We start from the raw sequence: 27,893 nt of genomic DNA, 5'->3' as shown, positions 1-27,893 counted from the left end.
TTACCATCAGGCACTGGAAGAGTAAACTGAACTTTTTGTGCTTTCCCAAGTCTGTAATTCCAGTGTTTCCTACACTGTGACCTGAGGAACAAGACCAGGCTCTCCACATTCAGAGTAACCTGGGTGCTTAGCTAGAAACAGGAGATAATCCAGTTAGAAAAGGCTTATGCTTATTTGCTCAGAGGTCACCAAGGTACAGATCTAAATGTGAATAGGAGTGAGGGAAACTGCATGAGACCTGTGCAACCTGCACAAGGAGTAAGCTGACTCGTGGGCAATGGAGTCTTGGTTTATACCTAAAAGTTGGCTTGATTTAGCAATACCAAGACTACAACATTCACCATCAATACAGCTTTGCTGATGAAACCTGCAGGTGTAGTTTCAACAGCAAAACATCTTTCTCTGTTCTGATATAAGCAATACTTAGTTATTAAAGTGATTTAAATGGGATCCCATCTCTAGGCAGGGGTTACCAGCTCTTCTGTAGCTACCTTGGCAAACTTTCTCATCGAGGCTGCTCTACATATCAGCTACTGAGGAGTGCGAGGCTGATGACAGCAGAGCTGCTCTGGAGGCTTGATGGGAGTATAAAGCTTTTCATCTTTGGGCGGCCCACAGCGAAACACTGTCTGCTTCCTGAAGTGAATCTCTGCAGGAGAACAAAGGACTTCAGCTCACATACAGAGGGGTAATTTACATCTCATTAAACCAATAGTTAAATATCTACACTGTGATTGTTTCTTTAGTGTCTGTTTTTCTTCTCCAAATGTGTCAAAGAGGATGCATTTCCAATTCATTGTTGATCTTTCCAGAATGAAAAGCAGCAAGAACGTTGCTGGGTGTGGAGAGATCCTGGGTTTTTTCTATCCTGGCCCAGCTATAAAACAGTTTAAAGGAATATTACTGAACTCTCCAGGAAAATTCAGTTCAAGCATAAACATGAGTATTCTCAAGTACTACTACAAATGCTTTGGAATGTAATAAATTCCTTAAAGACTTCTTATCTCGATATATCTTCTCATGTAGTATATAATTTCATAGCCCTTCAGAAAAACTAATGATCAGTTGCTGGTGATTCTCAAGTCAAGTGTGCTTCATGTGTGTCTGGTCTAGCAGCTTTTTAGTGGCTTTTATCCAGCAACACCCCTGGCTGCATCTAGAAAGAAAACAAAACTGAGAGCTATGTTAACTGGGATAAGAAGCAGTGGGACACAGCTGTCCCAGAATCATCTCTAAGTAATGATTTCAGCCAAGCTATGCTTTTGATAAGAGGTGGTTTCAAGAGCACATGTAAGAAGTTGGCTTCTGCAGGCACAGGTCATAGAACTATAGAATCACAGAATGGTGTGGGTTGGAAAGGACCTTAGAGCTCATCCAGTTCAAACCCCTGCCACGGGCAAGGACACCTCCCATTAGAGCAGCTTGCTCCAAACCCCTGTGTCCAACCTGGCCTTGAACACTGCCAGGGATGGGGCAGCCACAGCTTCTCTGGGCACCCTGTGCCAGTGCCTCAGCACCCTCACAGGGAAGAACTTTCTTTCTTATATCTAATCTCAATCTCCCCTCTTTTTGTTTAAAGTCATTCCCCTTGTCCTGTCCCTACAGGCCCTTGTCCAAAGCCCCTCTCCAGGTTTCCTGCAGCCCCTTTAGGCATTGGAGCTGCTCTCAGGTCTCCCCTTCAGGAGTCTTCTCTTCTCCAGGCTGCCCCAGCCCAGCTCTCTCAGCCTGGCTCCAGAGCAGAGCTGCTCCAACCCTGGCAGCATCTCCATGGCCTCCTCTGGACTCACTCCAGCAGCTCCACATCCCTCTTGTGCTGCTGCCCCAGATCTGGATGCAGGACTGCAGGGAGGGTTGCATGAGATCAGAGGGGGAGAATCCTCTCCCTTGACCTGATGGCCATGCTGCTTATGTTAGGTCTGCAGAGCTGGTAACTCCATCCTCTGCACATATTGCTCTTCCAAGTCCTGTAATAATAAAGCAACTTTTCATTAGAGAGCCCAGGGGCAGGCCCAACAGTAATTTCTGTGCCACTCCTAACAGAATCATAGAATCATAGAACAGTTAGGGTTGGAAAAGACCTTAAGATCATCTAGCTGAGCTGTTCATGGAGTGTTCCTAAAACTCACCAGCCCGGGGGCTACACAGGCAACTTCTAACAGCCTTTGGACCTTGCCTACATATGAAGGCTAGTGAAGATGAACTAATAACATGCTAAAACACTGGATCTGCTCAGGCATGTAGGGTGTGCTCAGTGTCAGGGAGCCGGGTATGCTCTGGAGGGTTGCAGACTGCTTCACCTCGCATCAGGCTTGTTCCTTTGCTGATTAGTAAACAGCAAATCTGGTTTTGAGGGTGGCCTTGGACCACATGACATCCTCTCCAGGCAGTTTTGCTCGTATTATTGGGTTTGCTCCTGTAATTAGTATGAATAAGCATTCCAACTTACAAATATAGTCATTGGAGGAGGAGCTACGTTCCCCCACCCTCACATTCTTCCCCTTGGAGCAGAACCATATGTGCTGGTTTTGCCAACTGAACTGCATTTACACGATGGCACGATTCCTGGTACATGATATTCCTCCTTGACAGCATGTCTGCAAATAGCAGGCAGATATTTACACTGAGGAGAAGTGCAGTCCCAGGCACAAACCTGAGTTCCATTTGCTTATCTTGTGGTGACACACTGGAAAGGCGAAGTGGTGTGTACAAAGTTGAGGCTTGCAGGAGCAAACATGAACACACAATTCAATGGGTGTACAAAATATGCTGTTGAGCTTCCTGTCCCCTCTTAGCTGGTCTGAACGTCACCTGTTTTTCAGAAGGAGAATATAAATAGAGACACAGAAATGAACGTTTTTATCCAGATAAAATAGCAAACAGCAGTTTTTACTAGAAATTTACTAGGTCTCCATTTTTGCTATATTTCTCCTGTACTTGCAGATGTATATATATACACACATATCTATACGTATCTATATCTATGTTTACATTTACATTTATATTTATATACATACATATTTATATTCATACTTATACATATATATTATACATATGTATTTTTCATTTTAAACGTCTTCATAGAAAGTGTTTTCCAAAGTGTATCTCAAAGAAGCGTTTGCCAATGACCTACTTTCAAATGCCAACACTTCTCCACAGTTAGCAAGTAATATGCAGTGTGGGAAGGGAACAGCTATACCTTAAGGTGCTTTGCAAGCAAGTTAACTTCATTTGAGCAAATCTGGTGATCAAGGGCAGGTTTTGCTACTTTTGACTGCAGTAGTTCTATTAGTGAAGTGAAAGGGCTCTGCTGAGACCTATGGACAGTGGTGTGGCCAATTAAAAGGTTCAAGTGCTGACAGGCCAAGGGGAATGGCTTTAACCTGCCAGAGGAGAGACTGAGATGAGCTCTTAGGCAGAAGCTGTTCCCTGTGAGGGTGCTGAGGCGCTGGCACAGGGTGCCCAGAGAAGCTGTGGCTGCCCCATCCCTGGCAGTGCTCAAGGCCAGGTTGGACACAGGGACTTGGAGCAGCTGCTCCAGTGGAAGGGGTCCTTGCCCATGGCAGGGGGTTGGAACTGGATGAGCTTTAAGGTCCCTTTCAACCCAAGCACTCTGTGATTCTGTGAAACCCGGAGCCCACAGACACTTGTGGAGCCCCATAACACACATCAAGCATGAACACACCCGCATTAACCGGGCACCGCCGGTCACTGCAGGCCTCAGCTCCTGGGGCACCGCCATCCTTGAGGAGGACAAGGCCGCGCCCCGCTGACAAGCCTAAGCCAGTGCTGTGGCCCGGCACAGCTCCCTTCGCTGCAGCGAGCGATCCGTCCGGTACGGGGCTGCCGGCAGCCCCCGCCCGCGGCTTCCCCGGTGCAGGGGCCGCTCCCCGGGGACGCCACCGCCCCCATGGCCGGTCACGGTCCACCCCTAGGCCCCAGGCCCACCCGGGGGCGGTGGGTAACGGCGCTACCACGGCAACGCCTGGCCCAATAGCGAGCCGGGGGCGGGACGATAGGTCCGCGCCGCGCAGTTCCATTGGCGGGTTGAGCGGAAAGGCGGGGGCACAGAGGGGACCAATCAACGCTCAGAACAGCCACGGAAGGCGGTAGGAAGAGGCAGAGCCTGATGTCACGGGGGGGAGGGGGTGAGGGAACCGCAGCCAATCGCAAGTCAGGACGGCAGGGCGAGAGCGGAGCTTTAGCGCGGAAACCAATCAGAAGCGGCGGTAGCGATGGAAGAGCCAATCGCCGTGTGAGCTGCGGGATCGCCAGCCAATCGGAGAGCAGCTAGCGAACAAAAGGGGCATTCCAAGCCTCCGGCCCTTTCCCCGTAGAACAATTTCACATGACGCAACGGTTGGAGGAAGAGGCTCCAGAGCCGCCGCCGCCATTTTGTGCGCGCTGAGACTGAGCCGGCGGCGGCCGACGGCAGCGGCAGCACACGCGGCATCGCCACAGCCCTCGGGAGCCGCAGCACGGAGGATGCGGTAGAGGAGCCCAGCGGCAGCGGCCCGGGGGGGGGCGGCATCGCTCGGCGGCGCTCGGCGGCAAGGGGGGAATCGCGGGGAGGGAGGCTTGTCGCTCGGTTGGGTGTCGGGTCCTGGTGCGGGCCCCCGGTCGGAGAAAGCAATGTCGGCCCCGGAAAGTAACGCTGGTAGCAGCGAGGCCCGGGAGGACGCGTGCCGCGACTACCAGTCGTCGCTGGAAGACCTGACGTTCAACAGCAAGCCGCACATCAACATGCTGACCATCCTGGCCGAGGAGAACGTGCCCTTCGCCAAGGACATCGTCTCCCTGATCGAGGCGCAAATCGCCAAGGTTTTTATATTCCACCGACTACTACTCCTACCTATACTGCTGGGGGACCGGCCGGGGCAGCGGGCTAGGGCGGCCTCGGGGCTAGGAGGAAAGGGCGTGTGGGGGAGAGCTGAGTGAGGAGGGGTGCGGGAGGAGCCGGCTTCAGCGGGCGGATGGGAGAGGCAGAGGGGAAGCCGAGGGCCGGATGGGGCGAGGAGGCCAGCGGCGGGGCGGGTATAGACGGGGAAAAGGCGAGGCAGGGGAACAAGGGGACATGAGGTAGTGGAGGGGGCGAGTAGGGAGAGCAGGGTTTGGGCTGAGGAGGAGGGGAGCAGGAGGCCGGAGTGGCTGTGGGGAAGCAGGCAGAGTGCCTCAGCTGGGGCCAGGGAGCACGGGGGGGGAGGGAGGGAGGGATTCTCCTTTAATCGCTAAGCTTAAGGCTGCTGCTTCTTCTGCCCTTCACCCCGTAGGGAGCAGGGGACTCGGGGGAGGGCACCGGCCCCACGCCACCCTGTTGGCACTAAAGGGGAGGGTTTGGGATTCGCCCCACCGCCAAATGCAAGCTCGCGTTTGAAGCCCCGTGTAAATAGCAGGCACAACATGGCGGCCTGGCAGTGACTGGGCAGCGGCACCTCGCCCTTGGAGCTGGGTTTGCCCCCTCCATGGAGCCAGCGTGCAGTTAGTCTGGTGTCTAAACCCTTGAATTTAGTGGTTTCGATACATTGCGATCGGTAGAGAGGGGCCGATGGGGAGAGTTTGTGGAAGGCCTTTTAATTTTTTACTTTTATTTGGGGGGGGGGGGCGTGTAGTTTAAAGAGATTTAAGTTCATAGCACTCCAAGTGTCCACTTCTGAAGGGCTAAATATGACTTTTAAGTATCAGTTAAGGCGATTTTCCCAGTGAGATACAAATTTTGGTGGGGTGGGCACCCTTATCTTATAGAAAAGTTTGAAAGGTGATGATCCGCTCCGGATAGACAAGTGTGTGTGGTGGTAATGGAGGGGGGGAGGTTGTTTTGTTCTGCCTGATCATAGAGAAAATTCTGTGGGGTTTGGGGTAATCCGTTTGGATTTCAGGTGCTCTGTGCCCCGATTAACGGCAGTGTTTGTGTGCGTGTTTATCTTGGTTAGAGAAGTGTATCGGTTCAGGATGGGGGAAGAAGACATTCTCCCCGACAGTAGAAACTGCAGCAGCCTGTAGGATCCTAACATGGCGTCTGAAAGGCACATGATATAAAAAGAAGGGAAAGAGGAGGCTCCCTCTGAGCCCAACCCAGGCAGTTGCTGACATCAGTCAGCCACAGCACATGGATGGGGGTTTACAGCACCTTTTTAACAGCAGCTTTTTGTAAGAAAAGGGTTCTTCTTTCAATTCCTCCTCCCCTACTCGTGCCAGTTACCCCTCCCCCGTTGTTTCCCTTGCTCCCTCTGATCTAACGTGTTCAAAGGCTTTTTTCCCTTTGGCTTGAAATCGTGGTTTATAATGGTGAGAATTGTACTATCTAATGATGGGGAGGGAAGGATCTCTTTAAGAAGTTGCTCTTACCCTTTTATGAACGCAGGGTGGCTTTTTAGTGTTCCACAGACCTCTTCCAGTCTGCTTCTAAATGCTGCCAGTGGCTGAGTTTTGCCGTTCCATGGGGAGGTGACCTAATAATCGAATAGATCTCACCATTATATCTCCTAAAGGGCAGTGGATGTGTATTAAATGATTTGTGATAAATAATCAATGCTGTCAATTTTTTTTTTCTTCTTCATTTCTGGGTGATTTAGAGCCTGCCCTGAAGTGTGATTTCTATTTTTTTCCTCTTTTTTTTTTCCAAGATGTCTAAACTCCTGTATCAATGGTTAGTTTTGCCTAGTTACTGTTTGTGACTGTGGTTTTGTCGAAGGCGAGTTTTTAGTCGTTTCTGGGAAAGTGATCTCCTTTGCTAAGCCACTTTTAAAAAGTGTTGCCTTGGAGACAGTTTGTTTAGTGTAAAACTGGAGTGGTCTGCTTTGCAATTGAATAAATGGTTCTGAAATGTGTGACTGGTATGATACTATTTGTAAATAAAAAGTGTGAAATATGTATTTGTCTTTTTATTTACCACTGTATAGTGCAGAATTTGTTTTCCAAGACCCATTTTGTATACAAGGTTCTTTTTTTAAAAAACAATTTTTGCACAAGTTTGTGACTTGGGGTCCGATTTGAAACTTGAAATCGTTTAGGAAACTAATAAAAAAGAGCCACACATTTCCAACAATAGCTTTCCAACATTATTCGAAGGAAGAGTGGGAATTCTGTAATGAAGTCTTTAAAGCGGATGAGTTCAGTTAGTGGTGGTCTGTGTTCTGGTGGTGATGCGGCGCCTTTCGGTTAGCGGGCATCGTTCTTGCTGTGTGGGCATCTTTCTTGCTAGAGGGTATTGTATAGACTGCCTGAAAACACTCCCTTCCAGTCTGGGGTTCCCTTGAGTGGTTACTGGAGTATGGGCTAGATACCTAATAAACATTTCCAGGAGGGAAGACTTAAATATTCTGACCATATTTAAGTCATGGTTCTTAAAATGTGACACCTGAATAGCTTACCTTTGAAGCAGGGTGCGCTGCTAAGATGCTAATCTGTGCCATAGTTTGAAGTAGGCTTCCTTAGGAGGCGACAGTGCTTCCGTGTATGATTACTTCTAACAGTCTGATGCGTAATGAAAGTGACAGTTAAATGTTACATTGCTTTTGCTACTAAATGATTCCCCAGTGTCTCAGACTTAAACTTTGGCTGCATATAGTGAGCTACTTCCATACATTGGTGAGATGGAATGAGTCTAACATACTGTGTTAGTAGCTCTTGGGCATAGGCACTTCTGAGGCAGCTCTTTGTTTCTCTAACAGCTGACTTGAAAAGTCAGAAATAGTGCACTCATTTTTTTTTCTAAAGGCAGACATTAAGAACTTCGTGTTTTTAATATGCCACTGTGTAGACTGCTTGAAAGAAGAAACCTGTATTCCACAGACATTCTGATACTAAGTAGCTGTAGACCCAGGGGGCTTTGATTTCTGGCACTAGAGAGATGCCTTTATTCTAACACTTGCATATCAGCTTGTTTACAAATTGAATACATTGTAGTGTAAGATAGGCTTTTAGCGTGCTGCATTTAACTTAGTTTGGTTAACTTTACTGCATTTTCCTGTCTTTTTACGGACAAAATACAGCACCTGCCTGTTTTTACTTTTTTCAGTATGCTCAAAGGCACTTCCCTCCCTGTCCCCAACTAACAAGGAATTCTGCCCTCTTCAGTGTTAAGTTTCAGGTCATCATAAATAAATACACATTTAGGGGTGAGGAAACATTGTGGTTTACCCATATAAAAGTAGTGTAGACCTGGTGCCCTTCTGTGAACCACCTAAAAGGGGAATTAAATCTAAAATTGTAAAGCAAGAACACTTCCACACACGTGTCTGGATGAGGGGCTGCAATGTATGGTGTCCTTAATGAACCCAGTAGCCTGTCCTGTTTAAAAGGAGCAGTGAGTAGAGTTACTCTGGTTTTATCCTGATCTCACTGCGTGGTGAATGGGACTTAAAGTATTACAAGTGGATGCTCTTGGGGGTCATGGTCAACACACAGCTTGTGGTGTTGTCTTCCGTGTCCTTTTCCACAAGTCTGTGTATTTGCTGACGTGTTCTGGAACTTTGTTGTGCCTTCTGCTTTGTGAAAGCCGGTGGTGGGCATTAAAATCACCTCGATTGCGCTGGTAGTGCTTTGTGTACATTAGAAGTTGCAGTAGTGGTCCAGCATCACCACACCTTTGCACAAACTTACTGCAAGTTTTGAAACTGGATATAAACCAGACAACCAAACCCAAATAACAAAACCCCAGCCTCCTGTTGTAACAGCTGTGTCCATGAAGACTCCTGTGCTACTCCCTGGTTGCAGTTCCTGAGCTTGCCTGTGCCTTTACCTGGTTGACCAGATACTTGAGTTCTCTCTGGATTTTGAACCTTGTGACTGTGCGTTTTTGCATGCACTCTGGAAGTTGAACTGTCACTGCCTGCAAGTGCCTGCAGAGAATGGGACTCCCTCTGTCCGTGTGGATTATGCTGAGATAACTGTGACCTGTTCTACGTGTGGTTTATGAAATGACTGATACTCAAGAGCTACAGAAGTTCCCTGATTGGGGCTATTTGCCAGAAGTCTGACTTGAGTTCTGTGAAACCCAGAAAAAACTGAGCATTCAGGAGGTTTGAATTAGAAACCTTTTTTTAGCTGTTCCTTGAGGTGCTACCGATTGACTCCTGCTAACTTAAAAACCTGCTTTCTCAAGTGGCTTTTCAAAGGTTCCAGCAGTACATAGCAGCAATACTGTCTTGTGGGCTTCTTTTTTTCTTCTTTTTTTTTGTTTTTCTTTTTGCCTTTTCCCAAGCTTTGGTACACAGACAGAATAACCTGAGGTGTTCCTTTTTTGTGCGATAGACCCACCGTGCTATACTTTGAACTGAGTTACCGATTTTCCAGATTAAGTTTTTGTATAAACAGAAAAATTCCCAAGGCAATTCCCTTGGTGTTTATAGTGGCAACCAAAAAGAGAGGTCTGTATTTCTGGGATTGGTAATCCCTCTATTTAAAAAGCTTAATGTATGTTTTTGTTGTACTAAACTTCTCAGTTTCTTCTTATTACTCCAGGCTCCTGCATCAGAGAAGCTTCCTGTTATGTACCTTATGGATTCCATTGTCAAGAACGTCGGAAGAGAGTATCTTACTGCATTTACTAAAAACCTAGTTGCAACATTTATTTGTGTATTTGAAAAGGTATATACACTTTCAGAAAAGTTCTGTATTCTAAGAAAATACGTGTTCCTGGTAAAATAAATACTTTCAGTTTTGGGTTTTCTTGGGTGCTGAACTATACAGATTGGTTGGTTTATGTCAATCTCAGTACTGTGTCTAGACTGTGAAATATCAAGCATGTGAGTTACATGTTAGCAGAGTCTTTATTAATTTGGTTTATAGCCATCTATAATTTTCCTATATCCAGGCAAGATTTTACTAATAGGATTTTATTTACCTGGATGGACCTTCTGTCATGTATAGACCAATTAATTACGAATTGTTGGTTTAGTTTTAAGATCGTAAATAATCTTTATGCAAAGAACAGACTGAGAATCAGTTTCTGGTGGGTTTCCTCAGAGCCTCTCTCTGCTGTAGTTAGATTTGTCTGATTTACTTGATCTGATATGCAGAATGAGTGCTTACACTGCAAAGAGTGAATAGCACTGATACCTGATTCTTGCTCGGTGGTCTGTGATTTGAGGGGAAAAAAATGCTAGGGGAGAAGGGTGTTAGAATGTATTGCTCTTTTACATGACAAATATGGTTTAATTTCATTTAACCTTGAGAACTGTTGCCATATCTTAATTTTTGCTCTTGATCTTTAAACCCAGGAAGTAATTCTGCATATTTTCCAATAAGAAAGGCAAATCGAAGTCCAGTTTTTGGAAGGCTGGACTTGAATGGGTTTAAGCTGGATCAGAAATGAAGGGTTAGCTTCTGTGGTTTCCTGTGTGATTTAAGAGTTGCATCTCGTATGAATGAGATGTTTGTGTATTTACCTGTCATTACATATCAGTGTGGATCTGAGATCCCACTATGCTTTGTCTATGGTTTTCAGATGTAATACACTAATGAAATAAGGAATAGATGGTAATAACGATCATAGAACACTTAAGCTCTGGTATGTAGATAGGTAGATACTCTGTTTTTTCAGTATTGTGAATGTATTTTTTTCCTGAGTTGCATTTAATGTTGCAGCTGAAGCTCTGGCTAATAACTGATTTTCAGATTTTTATAGGTTAACTGCTAAACTAACTAGAACTATTTACTTCACGTGTATTAATGAATTGTGTAAAATAATCACTTCTGATAGCTGAACTGTGTGTGTTGAAAGATGCAAGTAGAATTTCAGCACTGACATTATTACAAGTTCTGTTTTATCAGTCAGTGGACACTTGATGAAGGCAGAAACTTTTGCTCAGGCATTTTTGCACCTTTTGCAGGGAACTCCAAACCCTCTCATTGAAAATTTTACAGGGAACTCCCCCAGTAACTGAATGGGAATTCCTTTTGTTGAAGCTCCTGCTCCTCCCTGAATGAACCTCTGACCTTCCCAGACTATTCTGTCTTGCTGTAACATATTAAAGACTAAACTGCAGCAAAACCCACCCACAAAGTCAATACTTAATTGTTAAATTGGGACATTGACATTAGGACAGCTGCATATATTTGTCCTCAAGTATTTTTCATGTATTGTTCAGTGAACTACTCAAGTTATGAGATGAATGGTATTTTGCTTTTCTGCAAATTTCCAACTTTTACCAGTCGTGATGATCCAAACAAATTGTGAAGAGATGGGTCTAATTTTGCAGCTGAACTGAAATGCAGTTAACTTAAAAATAGTCCTTTTGTGGCATTTGTTGGGGAAAAAAAGTCCTTCAGTGGCTGGACGGCTGAGCAAAACACCTTTCCTGTGCACAGAGTTTGTGGTTTCCTGATCCGTTTGTCATTGTACTCCAGTTAGCACAAACACCAGAACAATGTATTGTCTCAGAGGCTGTTGCCTTTCAGTATTTTTGTTACTGTATTTTTTCCACAGAAATTGGGCAAGTAAAATGAGAATTTTGGTAATGGAAAAGTTGAAAGAAAATTCCCAGAGAATGGGAATACACAATAAAACCTTGAAACAACAATCCCACATTTGAGCTGCTGTTACTGATTCTGTTGGTATAGATGTACGATCTGCCCTGCTTTAATTCTTTGTTTAAACCAGCAAACTGTTGCTAGAACTAGGGAATGAATGAACTAAGTTCTACAGAAAAGTTTAAGAAATCGTTTTATATTAACTTAACAAGCCATAGAATTGTTTTATTGTTTTAGGTGGATGAGAATACTAGGAAAAGTTTATTTAAATTACGCTCCACATGGGATGATATTTTTCCTTTGAAGAAACTGTATGCACTTGATGTCAGAGTCAACTCATTAGATCCAGCATGGCCAATTAAGCCTCTACCCCCAAATGTGAATACTTCTAGCATCCATGTGAATCCTAAGTTTTTAAACAAATCGGTAAGTGTTTCTGCCTCTTCTATGAACAGATGGTAAAACGTGTCATTTTCGTTGTTTGTATGCTGCTTTTTGACAATTGGTTGTGAATGAAGTAAGCTTTGTTGCCAGGTAAGAGGCATTTCTGAATTGAGAGTATTTGATGGGTTTGGTTTGTGTATTTCAAAACTATTCTTGATTTTGGAACATGGTGAATTTATAATAAATGATAGGTTTGTCGCAGCAGGAAGTTAGAGTGGAGCAAAAGTTTTATATTGTTTTAATTACATTTTGCATTAAAAATGCAGTGTCTAACTGCTGTACAAACCTGAGTGCCAGTACTAGATCGTGCTAGCACTTAAAGGAGATGGAGTTGTTGGATGCCACCAGGATTTTAAATGTAACTTTGTTTATTGTGTTTCTAGCCAGAGGAATCTGCTACGCCTACCTCTGCTATAACTTCTGGTGCCTCTACTCCTCCTGCTGTTCCCGAAATACAAAAGAATTTGACACAGGAGCAACTAATAAGGCAGCAATTGCTTGCAAAGCAAAAGCAGTTGTTAGAACTTCAGCAAAAGAAATTAGAGCTGGAGCTGGAACAGACGAAAGCACAGTTGGTAAGTAGGGGAGTTGGTGAAACTTGTGTGTAGTTGGGTCTCACTTTCTCCTGGACAGTGCTTAGGTGTGCCAGTAACTACAATGTTGCTTTTCGCTTCTGCCTGTAGCAGTTTTAGGACTAGAGCAGTGCAAGTTGATCTGGGGTTCCTGAACAGTTACTTATTACCTAAAATCCTAAAGAATTCCACTCAAAGGTTAAAAAAAGGTGAAGTTCTTGGTGTTTCGTGTTTTAACTTCTCTCCAAAATGATGCTTGCCTCTGATCCTCTTCTTCCACCTCTTCTTGTGGCTTATATCAAGCAAGGCTTTTTCAAATGTATTTGATTGTTGGAAACAAAGTCACCCTCCTCATTAGGTCAAGATGGTTTGATGCCACCATCTGAAGATGGTGGTTAAGCTCTATAGGTTTACATTCGTAACTGAAAGTCTTGCTGCGGTGGCAGTTGATGACAGCATAATAAAGCATCTTTGAGGCATAGAAACCTGCTCCTTGGCAGCTTAGTTGCCCTGAATGTGTGGAATATATAGAAAGCTAACACTGTAATGAGAACATGTGCCTAAAGTACAGATCTTACAGTATTGACTTTGTAGTACTGGTTTATATTATATTTGAATTTAATCTTTTGTAATGGCACTGCTTTAGTTAAACACTTGCAATTAACAGTGGGTCATTTTCAGTTAAACGGGTGACTCAGAACTTTCAGCATGTTTCCATTTATAGTTTTGGGTTTGAGATAAGAACATGAACATCTCAAGGTAGTTGTGTCATGCAGATTAATGCAGGATTTTTCCCTGTTTCAGGCTGTATCTCTTAGTGTTCAGCAAGGATCATCATCTGTAGCTTCAGTTCCAGCACCTTCTAAGCAACACATGTCTTCCACACCTCATATGACAGTTAAAGCACCTCATCAGACTGCTGTGCAATCTGAAAAAAGCAAGCCATCCCCAAGTCCTCCACTTCATGATGTCAAAATAGCAAACAGGGATCCTCGGCTTAATAGGATGAGTCAACATTCTTCTCATGGTAAAGACCAGTCTCATAGGAAAGAGTTTCCACCAAGCACAACCAGTCAGTCTGATACCAAGACAAGTAAAACAACACAGTCTGAAAAACAGAGCTCAACAAAGCAGGAGAAATCGAAAGCAAGTGAAAAAACACAGAAGAAGGAACTTGAGCAATCAGAAGCCAAATCTAAATCACCATCCCCTTTGAAAAATAAGCAGCCCAGTACTAAAGATACTAAGAGCCAGGAATGTGAAAGCACGAAAGTATCTGATATTAGTAAGCGGGATCCAAGACTGAAAAGACATCTTCAAGATAAAGAGGGCAAAGAGGAGGACGTGGGGAAGGAAAAGAGGAGAAATACGGAGAAAAAAGAAAAAGAGGAACATAAGACAGGTGAACACAGACCAGCAGGCAGCAGAAATAAAGTCATCAATGGTGCTGTTCAGAAGCAAGACACAAGTACAGAGGAGACAGAGAAACAGAGTGGGAAACAAGGGAGATCAAGTAATAGGAAACGGTCACGATCACGCTCTCCTAAGGCACGGTCACCATCTACACATTCTCCAAAAAGACGGGAGAGGAGGTCACCAAAAAGAAGACTTAGGAGTTTATCTCCTACTTCATCAACTCCAAAAATTGGAAAGATCCGTCAGATAAGTGCTAAGCAGTCTCATGCTGAAGAAAGCACACAAGCAGCAAGAGATGAAAGAAATTCGACTAAGAGGAATGCTAAACAAGAGGTGCGAGATCCACGGAGAGTGAAAAAAGCCCAAGAAGACAGGCCCCAAGAGACAGCAAGCCAGCATTCTACTAAAGCTTCTCCTGATCCAAAGGAGAATGCAGAGAACTGGCAAGGATCCAAATCAGGCAAGAGGTGGAAATCTGGTTGGGAAGAAAATAAAAAGTAAGTTACTATCTTTAAAACAACTTCTGTTGGAAGTCAGTGGAAATTCTGCTGCTGACTTCAGTGTAGGCACCTGTGGGAGGCAATGTTCAGATGGTTGAAATTGATCAGTGTAGTGTATTTCTACTGGTGAAATATGGAAATGGTGTGTACTTGGATTATAAGGTGGTAGTGTTGTTTTGCCATCATCAGTTCTAATAGGAATGTAACAGTCATGTCCTGAATAAAGAAGTAACCTATATTTTAAATGTATTCTCGCTTTCAGCACACAGCAGAATGAAGAGCACCAAGCACTTGGTAAATCTCCTCACCAAAGACACCGGGAAAACTGGCCTGCTGGCAAAGGAATTCTATCACCCCGAGCACCAAAGCAGCAGCACCGGTTAAGCGTGGATGCCAATTTACAGATTCCCAAAGAATTGACATCTGCAAGCAAGAGAGAATTACTTAAGAAGGTAGTACCCATAAGTCTGTCTTCATAGAAGTGTCCTGGATATATATAGTTCGCTTTGTTTTTTGGAAGTCTAAACTTTTAACTTTATATTCTAGGCCAATGAACGGTTGACATCGGGTGAAATAACACAGGATGAGTTCCTCATGGTGGCTCATCAGATCCGACAGCTGTTCCAGTATCAAGAAGGAAAGCACAGATGCAATGTCTGGGATAGCCCTACAGAGGAAAAATGTGGTTTGAAAAAGAAACCTCTTCTGTCAGATGCAGAGTTGACATATTATGAACATAAAGCTAAACTAAAAAGAACACAAGTTCAGCATTCATTGTCAAGGCTGGATCTATTGGATCCTGATGATATTCTGGATTATCATTTACCTGACGCATTGCTTTCTGAAATAGAGTGTGACCAGGCAAAAGCCAAGCGTGGAGTACAGTTTGATAGGAAAGAGCCATTTGGGGAGAGAGCAAGGAGACACTCTCCTGTAAGTGGCACTAAAAGGCCTTTTGCTGATAACCTCTCGCCACTTGAGGGTCGACGAAGACTTGAGGAACAGAATGCTACTAAGGGAGCAAGAGGTTCTAAGAACTTCGATCCTTATGATAGTTGGGGAGAATCAGAGGAATTCAGAGATGCTCTGAGACAGGGGAAAAGCACATCAACAGAGTTCCAGAAAATAGATGGTGATGCAGTCTGCAGATTCGATAACCGTGAGGAAAGACAACTTCTTGGGCAAGCTGGTGTGTGCTTTTCCTTTATTTTACATTGCTTAAATGCTCACTAACATGTTGCTAGTTGCTTACATAGTTTGCTCTGGGGTTTTTAGGTGTTCGAGAGGAACCACGATCACCATTCAGTGAACGTTTCAAAAGAACTAGGTATGAAGATCCAGAGAAAGCACCATTTCCAGAAAGCCCAGGATCAAGATTTGGAGGCATTGAAGCAAAGCAGAGGATAAGTGCACTGATGGAAGAGAGACCTCTATTTGATGGCTCACCTAGACAAGCTGCTGCAAGGGTTGCAGTAGATGGACAAGGAAGCCCTTTTGCTGATGCTCCTGCTGCTGGGTCGAGCTCCAGAATTGATGGGCCACCCGGACAGGCTGCTCTGAGATTTGAAGGGCCTTTGGTGGGAGCGGGTGCATCTCAGTTTGATGGACCGCTGGCAGGAGCAGGGGGAGCTGGAGCCCTAAGATTTGATGGGCCGCCAGGGCAGCTGGCAGGGGCCCTGAGGTTTGAAGGACCTCCAGGACAGGGTAGTGGAGGAGGTCCATTGAGATTTGAGGGCCCTCTTGGGCAGATAGGTGGGCCATTGCGCTTCGAGGGGCCTGCCGGTGGTCCTAGATTTGAAGGACCAGGAGTTGGCCTCAGGTTTGAGGGTCCCCGTGGTCAGCCTTCAGGTGGTCTCAGGTTTGAGGGACCTCATGGTCAACCTATGGGGCCTCGAGGTCAACCAGGGGGTGGTCTCAGGTTTGAGGGACCCCATGGTCAGCCCTTGGGGCCTCATCGTCAACCAGGGGGTGGCCTCAGGTTTGAGGGGCCACATTTACCATTGGGGCCCCATGGTCAACCTGGAGGTGGCCTCAGATTTGAGGGGCCCATGGGGCCCCATGGACCATCAGGCGGTGGGCTCAGATTTGATGGGCCCCATGGACCATCAGGTGGTGGGCTCCGATTGGAAGGACCAGGTGTAGGTCCTAGGTTGATTGATGGACCAATACCCCAGGGAGCTGGACTTAGATTTGATGGTCCTTTGGGTCGGGCTGGCCCGAGGTTTGATGGTTGTCACGCAGCTGGATTCGATGGTCAGCCTGGTCAGTTGTCTTTGTTACAAAGATTTGATGGAATCCATGGAACACCAGGTCCAAGATTTGAAAGGGCTCCTGGCCAACAGGCACAAGCACGTTTTGATACAGCCATACCTCAAAGATTTGATGGACCTCACCAGCCAGCCTCTAGGTTTGATTTGCCACTTGGCCTTCAAGGTGCACGCTTTGAAAATGTAGCTAACCATCCTGCCTCAAGACTAGAACTGTCACCATACGGACAGGGTGGTCCATTTGTTGACCATCCTGGCCATGGCTACAATGGACCATCTCATGGGATGCAATTCCAGAGACCTGATCTGTTTGATGGTTCACCTGGACCAAATTTCAATGGGCCAGCTGGGCCTGGAGCACAAAACTTCCCACTGCGAGCAGCTGGTCATTACTTTGAAGAAAAAGGGCTTCAAGGCCCTCAGTATGGAAACTTCAATAACATGCCAATGGGAAGTAGCCAGGTAAGAGCTGATGGTTTGCTTGTGGACTATTCCTGTGTAGAGAATTAGCAGGTTTTTCTTCAAAAATTGGAAGGTTTTCCTAAAAAGCTGGCAGAATGAGAGCTAGTTTAAAGCTAAAAGAGTCATCCTGCTTCAGCAGGTTCTAGATAATTTAAGGAGGACATGCGGTGCTATTTTTGAATAATCTATTTTTAAGAATTAAAGCAAATACTGGATCTTTACAATCACTTCATAGCTCAGAATATGGCAGTGAAATTAGTATTTTTAAATGGGAAAACGAGGTAATTAGAGGCCTATGTTGTCTTATTATACTTGCACAAAAGTGAATTCTGTATAAAGCATTAAAAGAATAGCAATGGAATTATAGAACTGGTTGGGTTGGAAAGGACCTTAAAGCTCATCCAGTTCCAAGCCCCTGCTGTGGGCAGGGACACCTTCCACTAGAGCGGCTTGCACCAACCCCTGTCCAACCTGGCCTTGAACACTGCCAGGGATGGGGCAGCCACAGCTTCTCTGGGCACCCTGTGCCAGTGCCTCAGCACCCTCACAGGGAAGAACTTCTTTCTAATGTCTCATCTCAGTCTCCCCTCTGTCAGCTGAAAGCCATTCTCCCTTGTCCAGTCCCTGTCCAACTTTCTTGTTCCATCACCCTTTAGGCATTGGAATATGCTATAATGTAAGTGAATATACACAATTTTCTAAGAGGTATAGAATTGGAAAGGACAAAATTATGTGGTCTCTTTGCAGTTGTTGGTACTGGTGACAAGCAGGTTTAAAGAGATACTATGGGTGGGGTGAATTAAGAAAAAACAGACATTGTTCTGTTCAGCTTGGAGAAGAGAAGCTGCTTGAGACATCAGAGCAGCTTCCAGTATCTGAAGGAGGCCTACAAGGATGCTGAAGTGGGCCTCTTCATCAGGGACTGTAGACATAGGACCAAGGGGTGATGGGTTTAAACTGAAACAGAAGTTCAGGTTATATATAAGGAAGAAGTTCTTTCTTGTGAGGGTGCTGAGGCACTGGCACAGGGTGCCCAGAGAAGCTGTGGCTGCCCCGTCCCTGGCAGTGTTCAAGGCCACGTTGAACAGGGCTTGGAGCAACCTGCTCTAGTGGAAGATGTCCCTGTCCATGGGAGGGGATTGGAACTGGATGAGCTTTAAAGTCCTTTTCCAACCCAGTTCATTCGATGATTCTGTGATTGTTGAACTACAGTCTTGGTAAAACTCACTTGGCACCAGCATGCTTTAAAAGCTCAGGTGTCTTTGCTGAGCCCCCTGTTTGAAATGCTCTCTTCAAAAGAGGAAAATAATACTTAGGTGAAAACAATGTTTCAGGAGAGGAGAGATTTTAAAGCATTTTTCTTTTGGGGATAATAATGGAAGATGGAAAGTCGAGTTACTGTGTGAAAATAGGTGATGTGTCCTGCTAACCTCTAATGCAATGTGTTTCAAAGAACTTGTAAATCCAGAAAGGACCCAGCTGGGGGGAAAACACCCAGTTTTTATTACAGGCATGTTATAAAACCTGGTTTTCTATCTGAAGCTCACTGTGGCTGGTTTGCTGAAAGAATCCTGCTTTTGTATGTGTGTCTTATAGTGGATGATGTTTCCGTTCTTAGAACTGATATTGGCATAGACCCTTACTGGTTTCTTTAATTTCTTTGTGATGAGCTCTCTTTTGGTGAACAGGAGCAATTTAAAAGGAAGAACTGTTTGGAAAATGGGATTGAAGGCTCATGGCTCTACAAGAAATGGTGTTTAAGGGTTTTTGGTTTGGGCTTTGTTTGGACTTCTTGTTTGGTTTGAGTGGGGGTTTCGTTTGTTCTAATGTAAATGTTTGGCAAAGTGAGTAAGTGTTCCTTATACTTCTCTAGTGGGAAGTGAAAATAAGGAAAAGGTTATGTTGTCATTTGTGGACCTTCCGATACCAAAGTGACTTCTGGAAGGAATTTAATGTGTATGAAAATCCTGAGAAATATTGAGATGTTAATGATAAAATTATAAAAAGGAAACTTAAAATGACATTATTGTACACAAAATACTTCAATGTTGCCTTTCACAGGTTTCTCTCATGTCTGCTCAAGGAGGGCCTTATGGCCAAGGTCAACAGTATTTGCCAAATCCTGGAGGTTTTGTTCAGAACCCTGCAGGTGCGTAACAAAACCAGTGATCTTCCTTTTCTTCCTCTTGGATTGCTGTGTTGATGGCCACAAAAATGATCCTTTGGTAATGTCCCACTGTACAAGGTCTGCATGGACTAAGGGAAGACTCCTCACTGAGGTGTCTGTGGATGTGGTTTCTGTAGTACCTTCATCTTTTCAGGGGTTTCCCTCAAAACAGTGAAGGCTTTCACTAATTCTCATTCACTGTGTGGGTTTGGTATGTAGTTGTGCTTGAAGAAAAAGAGAAAATGAATACATTTTGGTCTGCATTTCTGGAAAGCCCCAATCTGTATGGGTGTGTGAGTGGTTAGTAATGAAAAGCTTTTAAAAAGTCAGAAATAGTTCAAGTAGAGGATGAAGTAGATTGGTATTGGTGAAATATTTAAGCATTAAATAAAGAAAATGCTGCATTTCAGTAAGCACTGTCCAGTAGGAATCTGTGTATGGGCAACCAGCTTAGATGGCACTTCTGTTGTGGGGGAAGGAATCAGCCAAGGATTAGGGATAAAGCAAAGAGAGTTGTTAAATAATTTGGAATAAAAAAGGAAGAAACAAGGGGCTGAAGGAAAAGTGTGTTTTGACACATGCAGCTGAAAGTGAATTTCTGATGCAACTTCTTGTCTCCTTGAACGTTGATGTTTTTCCCCAGGAGCCGTTCCACATTCATACCCTGATAACCACCTTGGGCAAGTTGATGTCAATGAGCTGTTTGCTAAACTGCTGAAAACAGGGATCCTCAAACTGTCAAAAACTGACTCCACTTCAGCACGTATGTAGATCCATTATGTTCTAATTACTCAGCTTATCCACCACTGAAGTGTAAAGCGAAGTATTAGAGCTGTTGTGAACTCCTGCATAGTTTTTAAAACTGAACTTTGGTTTTGGGAAGGAATTTAGAGTGGGTGATAGAGTAAATGCCCAGTACCTGTTTTTCTGAATTGAAATTCTGAGCAGCTTATAGTTTCTCATATGCTTTATTTATGTTAGTGATGTTAGAAGATGATTGACTTGGCTGTTGCACACTTGTATTTTAGCATAGTCACATTGTATTTGTTAATAGTAAAAATAACTGTCAGGAGCACGTCACTTCTTTCTGATGATGTACTGAAAATTTGGTAAAATACCTTTTATGCTTTCTAGAAGTGAATGAAGGGTCAGCCCAGCCTGCTGCTGAAGAGGAAGATGATGACCAGAACGAAGACCAAAATGTCCCAGACCTCACAAACTTCACTGTTGAAGAACTAAGACAGTGAGTATAGTACAATGAGATTACAGTGCAGTAACAAGGCATAGGCATATCTAGGATATGTAGGATAGTTAATCCAAGACAGCTGAGAGCTTTTGAAAGATTCTGTGTCATTTTGTGACTGAGAGGACTTGCAGGTTTTAATGTTGGCCTTAGAGAATTTGAGAGAGGAAAAAGGGAAAATTAACCTGGGAAAGCTATCTTCACACATGTTGCATGTTGTTACTTTGTAAGGTTGTGATATATATTGAAGTCAGAGAATCATACAACGGCTAGAGTTGGAAAAGACCTTAGAGTTCATCTAACCCCCTGCCACGAGCAGGGACACCTTCCACTAGAGCAGCTTGCTCCAAGCCCCATCCAACCTGGTCTTGAACCAGGGATGGCGCAGCTGCAGCTTCCCTGGGCACCCTGTGCCAGCGCCTCAGCACCCTCACAGGGAAGAGCTTCTGCCTAAGAGCTCATCTCAGTCTCCCCTCTGGCAGGTTAAAGCCATTCCCCTTGTCCTGTCCCTACAGGCCCTTGTCCAAAGCCCCTCTCCAGGTTCCTGTAGTCCCTGAAGCTGCTCTGAGGTCTCCCTGGAGCCTTCTCCAGGCTGAACCAGCCCAGCTCTCCTAGGCTGTCCAGAGCGGAGGTGCTCCAGTCTGCAGAGCATTTTTGTGGCCCTCCTCTCATCTCACTTTACCTTCTCGCATGACTGTTAATTTTACCACTTCTGCAGTAGTTTGCAAAGCTGAGCCAAACGTAGGCTTTAGGGATTTTATGCACTTATTAGCTGATGAAACTAGTAGACATGAAACACAACACTAGAAAGCTTATGTGATAACAAGGGGTTAATATGAGGCCCTTCTTTGTTTATTTGAATGTTCCAATTGATTGTGCTATGAACATAAGGAAGAATTTATCTACATGTGTGCTTTGGCTGTGCTGTAGATTCATGTTTATCCTCTTGTGGACATATGAGCAACTTACTGAGCAACTTCTTACCTGCTTCTTTTCAAAGAAATGTTAAGAATTCTTTTCCCCCTCTTTTTTATAGACGCTACGATAGTGTTATAAATCGTCTGTACACTGGAATTCAGTGTTACTCGTGTGGAATGAGATTCACCACTTCACAGACAGATGTTTACGCAGATCATTTGGATTGGCATTATCGTCAGAACCGGACAGAAAAAGATGTTAGCAGAAAAATCACACACAGAAGATGGTACTACAGTTTAACTGTAAGTAGTGCAATGTGTGGCTTGATAAAATTAGAGGCTGGATTCTGGGTTTTACTTATGTATGGGCTGTAGTGTTGCAGTTGAAATCTGCATCATCACAAAAGTTGGCCTGTGGTAAACAACGTCTTAGATACTTCAAGTAGTTCTCAAATGCCTGTTGAAATACAACAGGGAATTGTGTGATGAACAGTAACCAGTTTGAGGCCAGTGGTGCTGTTTTCATCGCATTGAGAATGTAGCATTGAAGTGTAGCATTGTGAGAAAGCACCCACTGTGCTGGTGCTGCATGTGGGGAGTACTGCAGCTCTTAAGAGAATTCACCGAATTATGGTACTTGGGGATGTCTTTTGGTTGTTGCTCTCTTTTTATCCCATTATTGTTTAACCATTTCTGGCCATTTGTCAGAGTCTGACTGTAAATGAAACCTTCTTCCTTAGGATTGGATTGAATTTGAGGAAATAGCTGACCTCGAGGAGCGTGCAAAGAGCCAGTTCTTTGAAAAAGCTCATGAAGAGGTTGTGCTGAAGACACAAGAAGCTGCTAAAGAGAAGGAATTCCAGAGTGTTCCTGCAGGACCTGCTGGAGCAGTCGAGGTAAGTTTCAGCTTGCCTTAGCTCAGATAACAACATTGTTTCATACAGTGTATACACTGAAGTCTTGTTCTTGGATCTCTGTGCAGCCACACCACAGGTGGTGTATTTGTGTGTGTAATGGTTGTTTCCCGGGCATACATAGCAGTGTAAATCACCTGTAGTTCAATAAAATCTACACCCGTTAGCATTCCATTGAAATGGGCAGATTGGTAATTTGCTGAATGTTTCTGTAGAGAATCTAGAGCAAGTGAATTGGAAGTGGTCCTTTGCCATTCAAATTGGACTTACTGGGTTTTGATACTTTTACGCAGAATTTGTTTTGGTTGAAAATAAGCATTAGGACAAAGAAACATCTCAGTATCCCCTGTAGAGCTGTATTTTGGTAGGTGAATTTGTACAAATTTGGTAGGTGAATCAAGTGCAAATGCTGTTATAGGTAGCTGTCAGGCAATGAAGGCCTTTGTTCTGAGTTTTAAAAGTAGCTTCTGTGCTTTGTTCTCCAGTTTGATTATTTTGTATGGAAGTATGAAAAATGTTAATACTTCATTTAAATAGTCTGCTTTTTTCAGCCTGAGGCTCCAGGTTAAGAAGAGTGAAGATAATGCTATAAATAGTATTAAATCCCTGTGCTAGGTTGTCTTTATGTGTCAGTAAACCAGCATTATATTGTTATGAAATGTTGTGCTTTAGGCTTCCTGGCTTCAAAGGGCAAAACTTCTGTTTCTCAAGTGACAGCACGCTGATGTGTAAACTATACTCTTAATAACTTCTAACTAATGTTTTCTGAAGTATGGAAGACAGATCATGTTGTAGTCTGAATGTATTTAAAGACCCTTATTTGCCTGTCACTAGGTTTCTGAAGTTCATGTGTTCAGTAAGGTGTTGGAATAATCACATTTGTTTCTGTTATTCTAATAACTTTTCAGAGCTGTGAAATTTGCCAAGAGCAGTTTGAACAGTACTGGGATGAGGAAGAGGAAGAGTGGCACCTGAAGAATGCTATTAGAGTAGATGAGAAGGTAATCTGATTGTACTTACGTGCGATATTTATAGTAAAACCCCACAGAATTACAGCAAAGAAAGAGAAAGCTAAGGGTTTTAGTACTAAATGTTCCATCCCTGTTAGTGTTCAAGGCCAGGTTGGATGGAGCCTTGGGTGACATGGTCTAATTTGAGGCATCCTTGCCCATGGCAAGGCCTTGGAACTAGATGATCTTGAGGTCCTTTCCAACCCAAACCATTCTGTGATCCTGTGATTCTAATGGCTCTGTTTCTCCTGGGGGTTCCTGTCATAGTTTTCCATGCTTCCAAGTACATAAATATCTCAGCCCTTGGAAGTGCCAGAAGTCCTGGTGGCATTAGTGTAGCCTTATTGGCCTTTCCTTACACTGCTGTGCTGAAGGGAAAATAATCATCTTTCTATATAGGTGTAGATGCTGGTTCATTTTTCTGTATGCAGCTGTATAAGATAATTCCCATCACTTAATCAGGCTCCTGTATTATAATCTGCCCTAAATAAATACAGAATCATTTCCCAGTCATGTTTGATGCCATACTTTGCCTGCTCCTACCCTTGTGTTAAGATGTGTAACTGACATTGCTCTGTTTGTAACCAACGATCCTGCTGTCATTTAATGTAACTAAATATATAAACATTCTGTTTCAGATTTACCATCCATCTTGCTATGAAGACTACCAAAACGTAAGTGAATCCTTCATGTGTTTTGAAGCATTTGGCTTTCACTTTGTTTGCTGAAGCTCTGCCTTTGCAGGGAGCAGATGTGCTCAGAGCTACCCATTTCTCTTGTCCAAGGCTCGCACGGCAAGTTTGTAATACAGAATTGGCCAGGATGTATTTTGTGTTGCAGTGTGCCGTGACAAGCTTGTGTTGTACAGGACTGAAGTGAAACCATGGTTTGAAACCACATCCTGGATTTGTTGAGTAACACATCTGAGGAATTTGCAAAAATGGAATAGATGGGCATTAGGGTGTGTTGTGTTTTGGGAGTCAGAGTTCCCTTGGGGAGGCAAGGAGTAGTTCATGGTAGTGTTTTAAGCATTTCACCACTGCTTGGATGACACCGTTTCAGAGGAATTGTGACAAGTAATGCCATTAAAAAGGTAAATTTGTTTTCTTAGGATCTTGATAAAATAGAAGCTTGGGTTTTCAGTGCCTGACCATCAACGTGTTTGTGTTGTGAAAGAGTGAAAGGGATAAGGAGCTAAAAATTCTTCCTTTAATGTGTGTTAATGCTGCTTTGACTTGGCTTTGCAGACATCATCCTTCGATTGCACACCCTCTCCCAGCAAGACTCCTGTAGAAAACCCATTAAATATGATGTTGGACATTGTTAAGCAAGAAACAGAAGAGCCCTGTGAGTCACCTAAAGTCAAAGAAGAACCTGATGACACCCCTCCTGCCTGTGCAGAAGAGAGCAGCACACCTGCCTCTACAGACATAAAGACAGAACCTGATGAGTCTGTTTAAACTAACTTGAGATATGAACTTTTTTTTACAGAAGAGCTGCTGTGTTATCTCTGGAAGGCAAATACTTTTTATATGAAATAAAAATGTTCAACTGAGGCAGGGCCTCAAACTACTGTGTGGTTAATAAATACATTTTTGTATTTGAATTTCTTGCCTGCACAGTTTCAGGTGTCATTGTGTGAAAGTTCTGTAGATGCGTGGAAAATGAAATGGAATGAAATGGTCTATGTAAAAAAATGTACAATTTTCACTTGTGGAAATGTAAATTATAAATAAAAGCTATTTTTGCTATATATGGGAGTGTAACGTTTATGCACACCATCAAACGGAGACAGCGTTTCTGTACTTTTTTCAGTTGAAATGAACTTACACAAGAACTTTTGGCTCAGTAAGATTCAGAAAGCAAATCATCTTCCTTCAGTTACGCCACAGGCAATAGGAATTTCTCACAGAGGTGGGGACACAGTGCAGGAACGTCTCACAGGCAACCCGAGGTTTCTTTTCTTTCTAAACTGATTTGAACAAACTTAACATATCCAGATAGAAATAAAAAAAAATAAAAAACCCTAAAAAATTACCAAAAAAACACAGTTTTGGGTAGAAGGGGAGAATATAACAAAGCAACCGGAGTGCTTGATTGTGAACACAAGTGCCAACACCCACTTAACAAACCAGGATGCCTGGTAGTTAAGACACTTTTAATGATTCTTTTTTTCTTCCATTAGTCAACCACCTAAGAATTTAATACAGCTGAACACTTTTCTTTACGTTACGGGGTGGGGGGAATGAATGTAAGAATGCTCATTTGAAACATGGTTAACACTTTTCTTTTTGTTGCTTATGACTGGACTTAGATGGTAAACCAGATATCCTGAGATGTTAATATTTCTTAAATGTAATAAATATAATTAAGCATATATTTGAGTGTAAGTCTCTTCCTTTCAAAACTGGGTTTGTGTGGGAGTGGAAATAACCACACAGCTGTGTTGTCTTGGACAATGTGCGTTTAATGTTGTATTCACTCTGCCATGTGTGTACTTGAGTGCTGGGAGCAAGACATAAGCAATAAGAGCAGTACCACAGTCTAAGGGTATTACTGTTGCAGTGAGGGTGGTTGGGAGATCAGAACTCGCTGTATGATGTACTGGCTGCGAAGGTGGTTTTGCTGTTGGCTGCGACTTCTTCCCATCTTCACAACTTCCCATCAAGCAGTTTAAGATGTGAGTAATTCCTTGACTCATATTAAGGCTGGAGCTATATTTGTGAGTGCCCTGTTAGATGTCAACCTTAAAAATAGCTGTAAAGCTAGAGGAGCAAGAATACTTCCATGGGATTGATAGAGGTAAGTCAGTCCTGGTAGGCTGTGGGCTGTGAGTTACTCCTCTATTACTTACTCCAACACTTCATGTCCTGGAACTTGGAAGTCCCACAAACTCAGAGGAGACTGAGCAGAGATGTTGAAGGCTGTTAGAAAATGGGAACAAATTACTCGGTCTGCTAGGGATAGAAGAGGGACATCTAAGTTGCAGCAAGAGGATTTATGGCAACTTCACAATAAGGATAATTAAGCTCTAACTGGATTTTACTTGGTCCATGTAATTAACAATGTGTACTGTAAATCCGATTGGGAAGGGTTCATCCTGCCTGGAAGCAGGACTCTGGAAATGCAAGGAAAAAAGACCATCCCCTTGTACCCTGTGTCAGTGCAGAGAGAGAAGGTTAAACGTGTACATACCGTGACCGGGTCTGATTATCCTGCATGAACAGGTTAAATACCTCTTGGTTCTGAGGTAAGAATGGAGCTTTACCTTTACACTTCCCTCTGGTGAGTGCCATGAAAACACTGGCTCTGCCGGCAAGATGCCGGCACCCCCCGGCAGTGCAAGTCCTCCCCTCATGCGCTGCCTCCGCCCGCAGTCACCCCCATGGCTGCTCACACTCACGGGCTCCCGTCTCCCCTCAGCCGCCATGGCCGCACCGCCCGCCATTTTCCTCCCGCTGTGCCCATCGCCGTGCCCATGGCCGTGCCCATGGCCGTGCCCATAGCAACCCCTCAGCGGCGTCTGGCGCTGCGAGGAGGAGGGTAAGGAGAATGCGGCCGCTTCTGCTGTGAGGAGCCGCCATGGCCCCCGCCCGGTGAGCCTCTTCCCCGCTTCCCTTCCCTGAGGGCTGCGGGCAGCCATGAGGGGACCGCCCCGCGGGACGCGGCCCTGCGCTCCCTCGGCCGAAACCCACCCCATTGACCCGGTGCTCCGCCGGGATCCCCCCCAGAACACCGGGATTGCTCAATATTGGCCGGGCAGGTGAGGAAGAGCGGGGTAACGGTGGTGCAGCGGTAGTGTAGCAGTGGGCTTTGCCTGCAGCCAGTCCCCCTCATCCCCTGGGCTGCACAGGGTGGGTTTGTGTGCTCAGAAACACTGGAAAACACGAAGCTGCCTCTTTCCCCTCTTCTGAGCCATGTTCTCCTTCACTCAATCTCTTTAGTTGAGTTTTGGGTAGCGATCATCTCAGAATGGGTCCTTCATTCTACAGAGTTTTCTCCATTGAGCATCTGATAACAGTTTTGATGAGAAGTTGCACTAAAATTATGGAACCAATAATTTCGCTTTCAAAATGAACACATTTCTCACAGAATTCATGTTAGCAGCTGTTTGCTGAACCTCAGTCCCAGTGGAGCTTCCCTTGGGCTGTGCCAAGAGCCACGCAGCAGCGCTTGGCATCCATCTCCACACGCTGTATGTGTCCAGAGGAGGAAGGGAGACAAGGTTCACTCTGCTGGCAGGGCTCCTCCTTGGCTTTTGTTCTGGGTTTGGAAACACAGAGGATAACCTTGAACTTGTGCTGGAACATTGTGTTAAACATCGGTACTTTGGCAAGTGGTGGAATTGGCCATATCCTGCCCTGATGCAAGTCTGTGTCGTTGCACTGAAGCCTGTAGCCCTCCCTTGACATGAAGAGAAATTGCTCCCTTGTGGGGAACTTACGTCCTGGTGGCGTTGCCTCTTTTAAAAACAACTCCAACTACAAAATATGCTTTCATATTATTCATAAA

The 27,893-nt window shown here is 44.3% G+C and overlaps 1 protein-coding gene across 2 annotated transcripts; it reads left to right on the top strand.

The window, feature by feature from the left end:
- The first annotated feature begins 4,340 nt into the window (after positions 1–4,340).
- On the top strand, positions 4,341–25,134 carry PCF11 (PCF11 cleavage and polyadenylation factor subunit). 2 transcript variants are annotated; one of them, XM_031049608.2, is made up of 16 exons: positions 4,341–4,818; positions 9,460–9,585; positions 11,707–11,895; positions 12,297–12,488; positions 13,290–14,398; positions 14,664–14,853; positions 14,948–15,590; positions 15,677–17,130; positions 19,192–19,279; positions 19,941–20,060; positions 20,435–20,540; positions 21,577–21,760; positions 22,198–22,353; positions 23,280–23,372; positions 24,020–24,055; positions 24,629–25,134. In XM_031049608.2, the coding sequence occupies exons 1-16, from the start codon at positions 4,630–4,632 to the stop codon at positions 24,839–24,841; spliced, it is 5,088 nt and encodes a 1,695-aa protein (XP_030905468.1). In that variant the 5' UTR covers positions 4,341–4,629; the 3' UTR covers positions 24,842–25,134. The 2 variants fall into 2 exon arrangements, with proteins under 2 accessions (XP_030905468.1, XP_030905467.1); XM_031049607.2 differs by having other exon boundaries at positions 20,432–20,540.
- The last annotated feature ends 2,759 nt before the right edge of the window (positions 25,135–27,893 follow it).

The sequence above is a fragment of the Melopsittacus undulatus genome, chromosome 2, assembly GCF_012275295.1.
Source record: "Melopsittacus undulatus isolate bMelUnd1 chromosome 2, bMelUnd1.mat.Z, whole genome shotgun sequence".
Classification (NCBI taxonomy): Eukaryota; Metazoa; Chordata; class Aves; order Psittaciformes; family Psittaculidae; genus Melopsittacus; species Melopsittacus undulatus.
The sequence above is the reverse complement of the archived record's forward strand: the minus strand, read 5'-3'. Positions and strand labels throughout refer to the sequence as shown.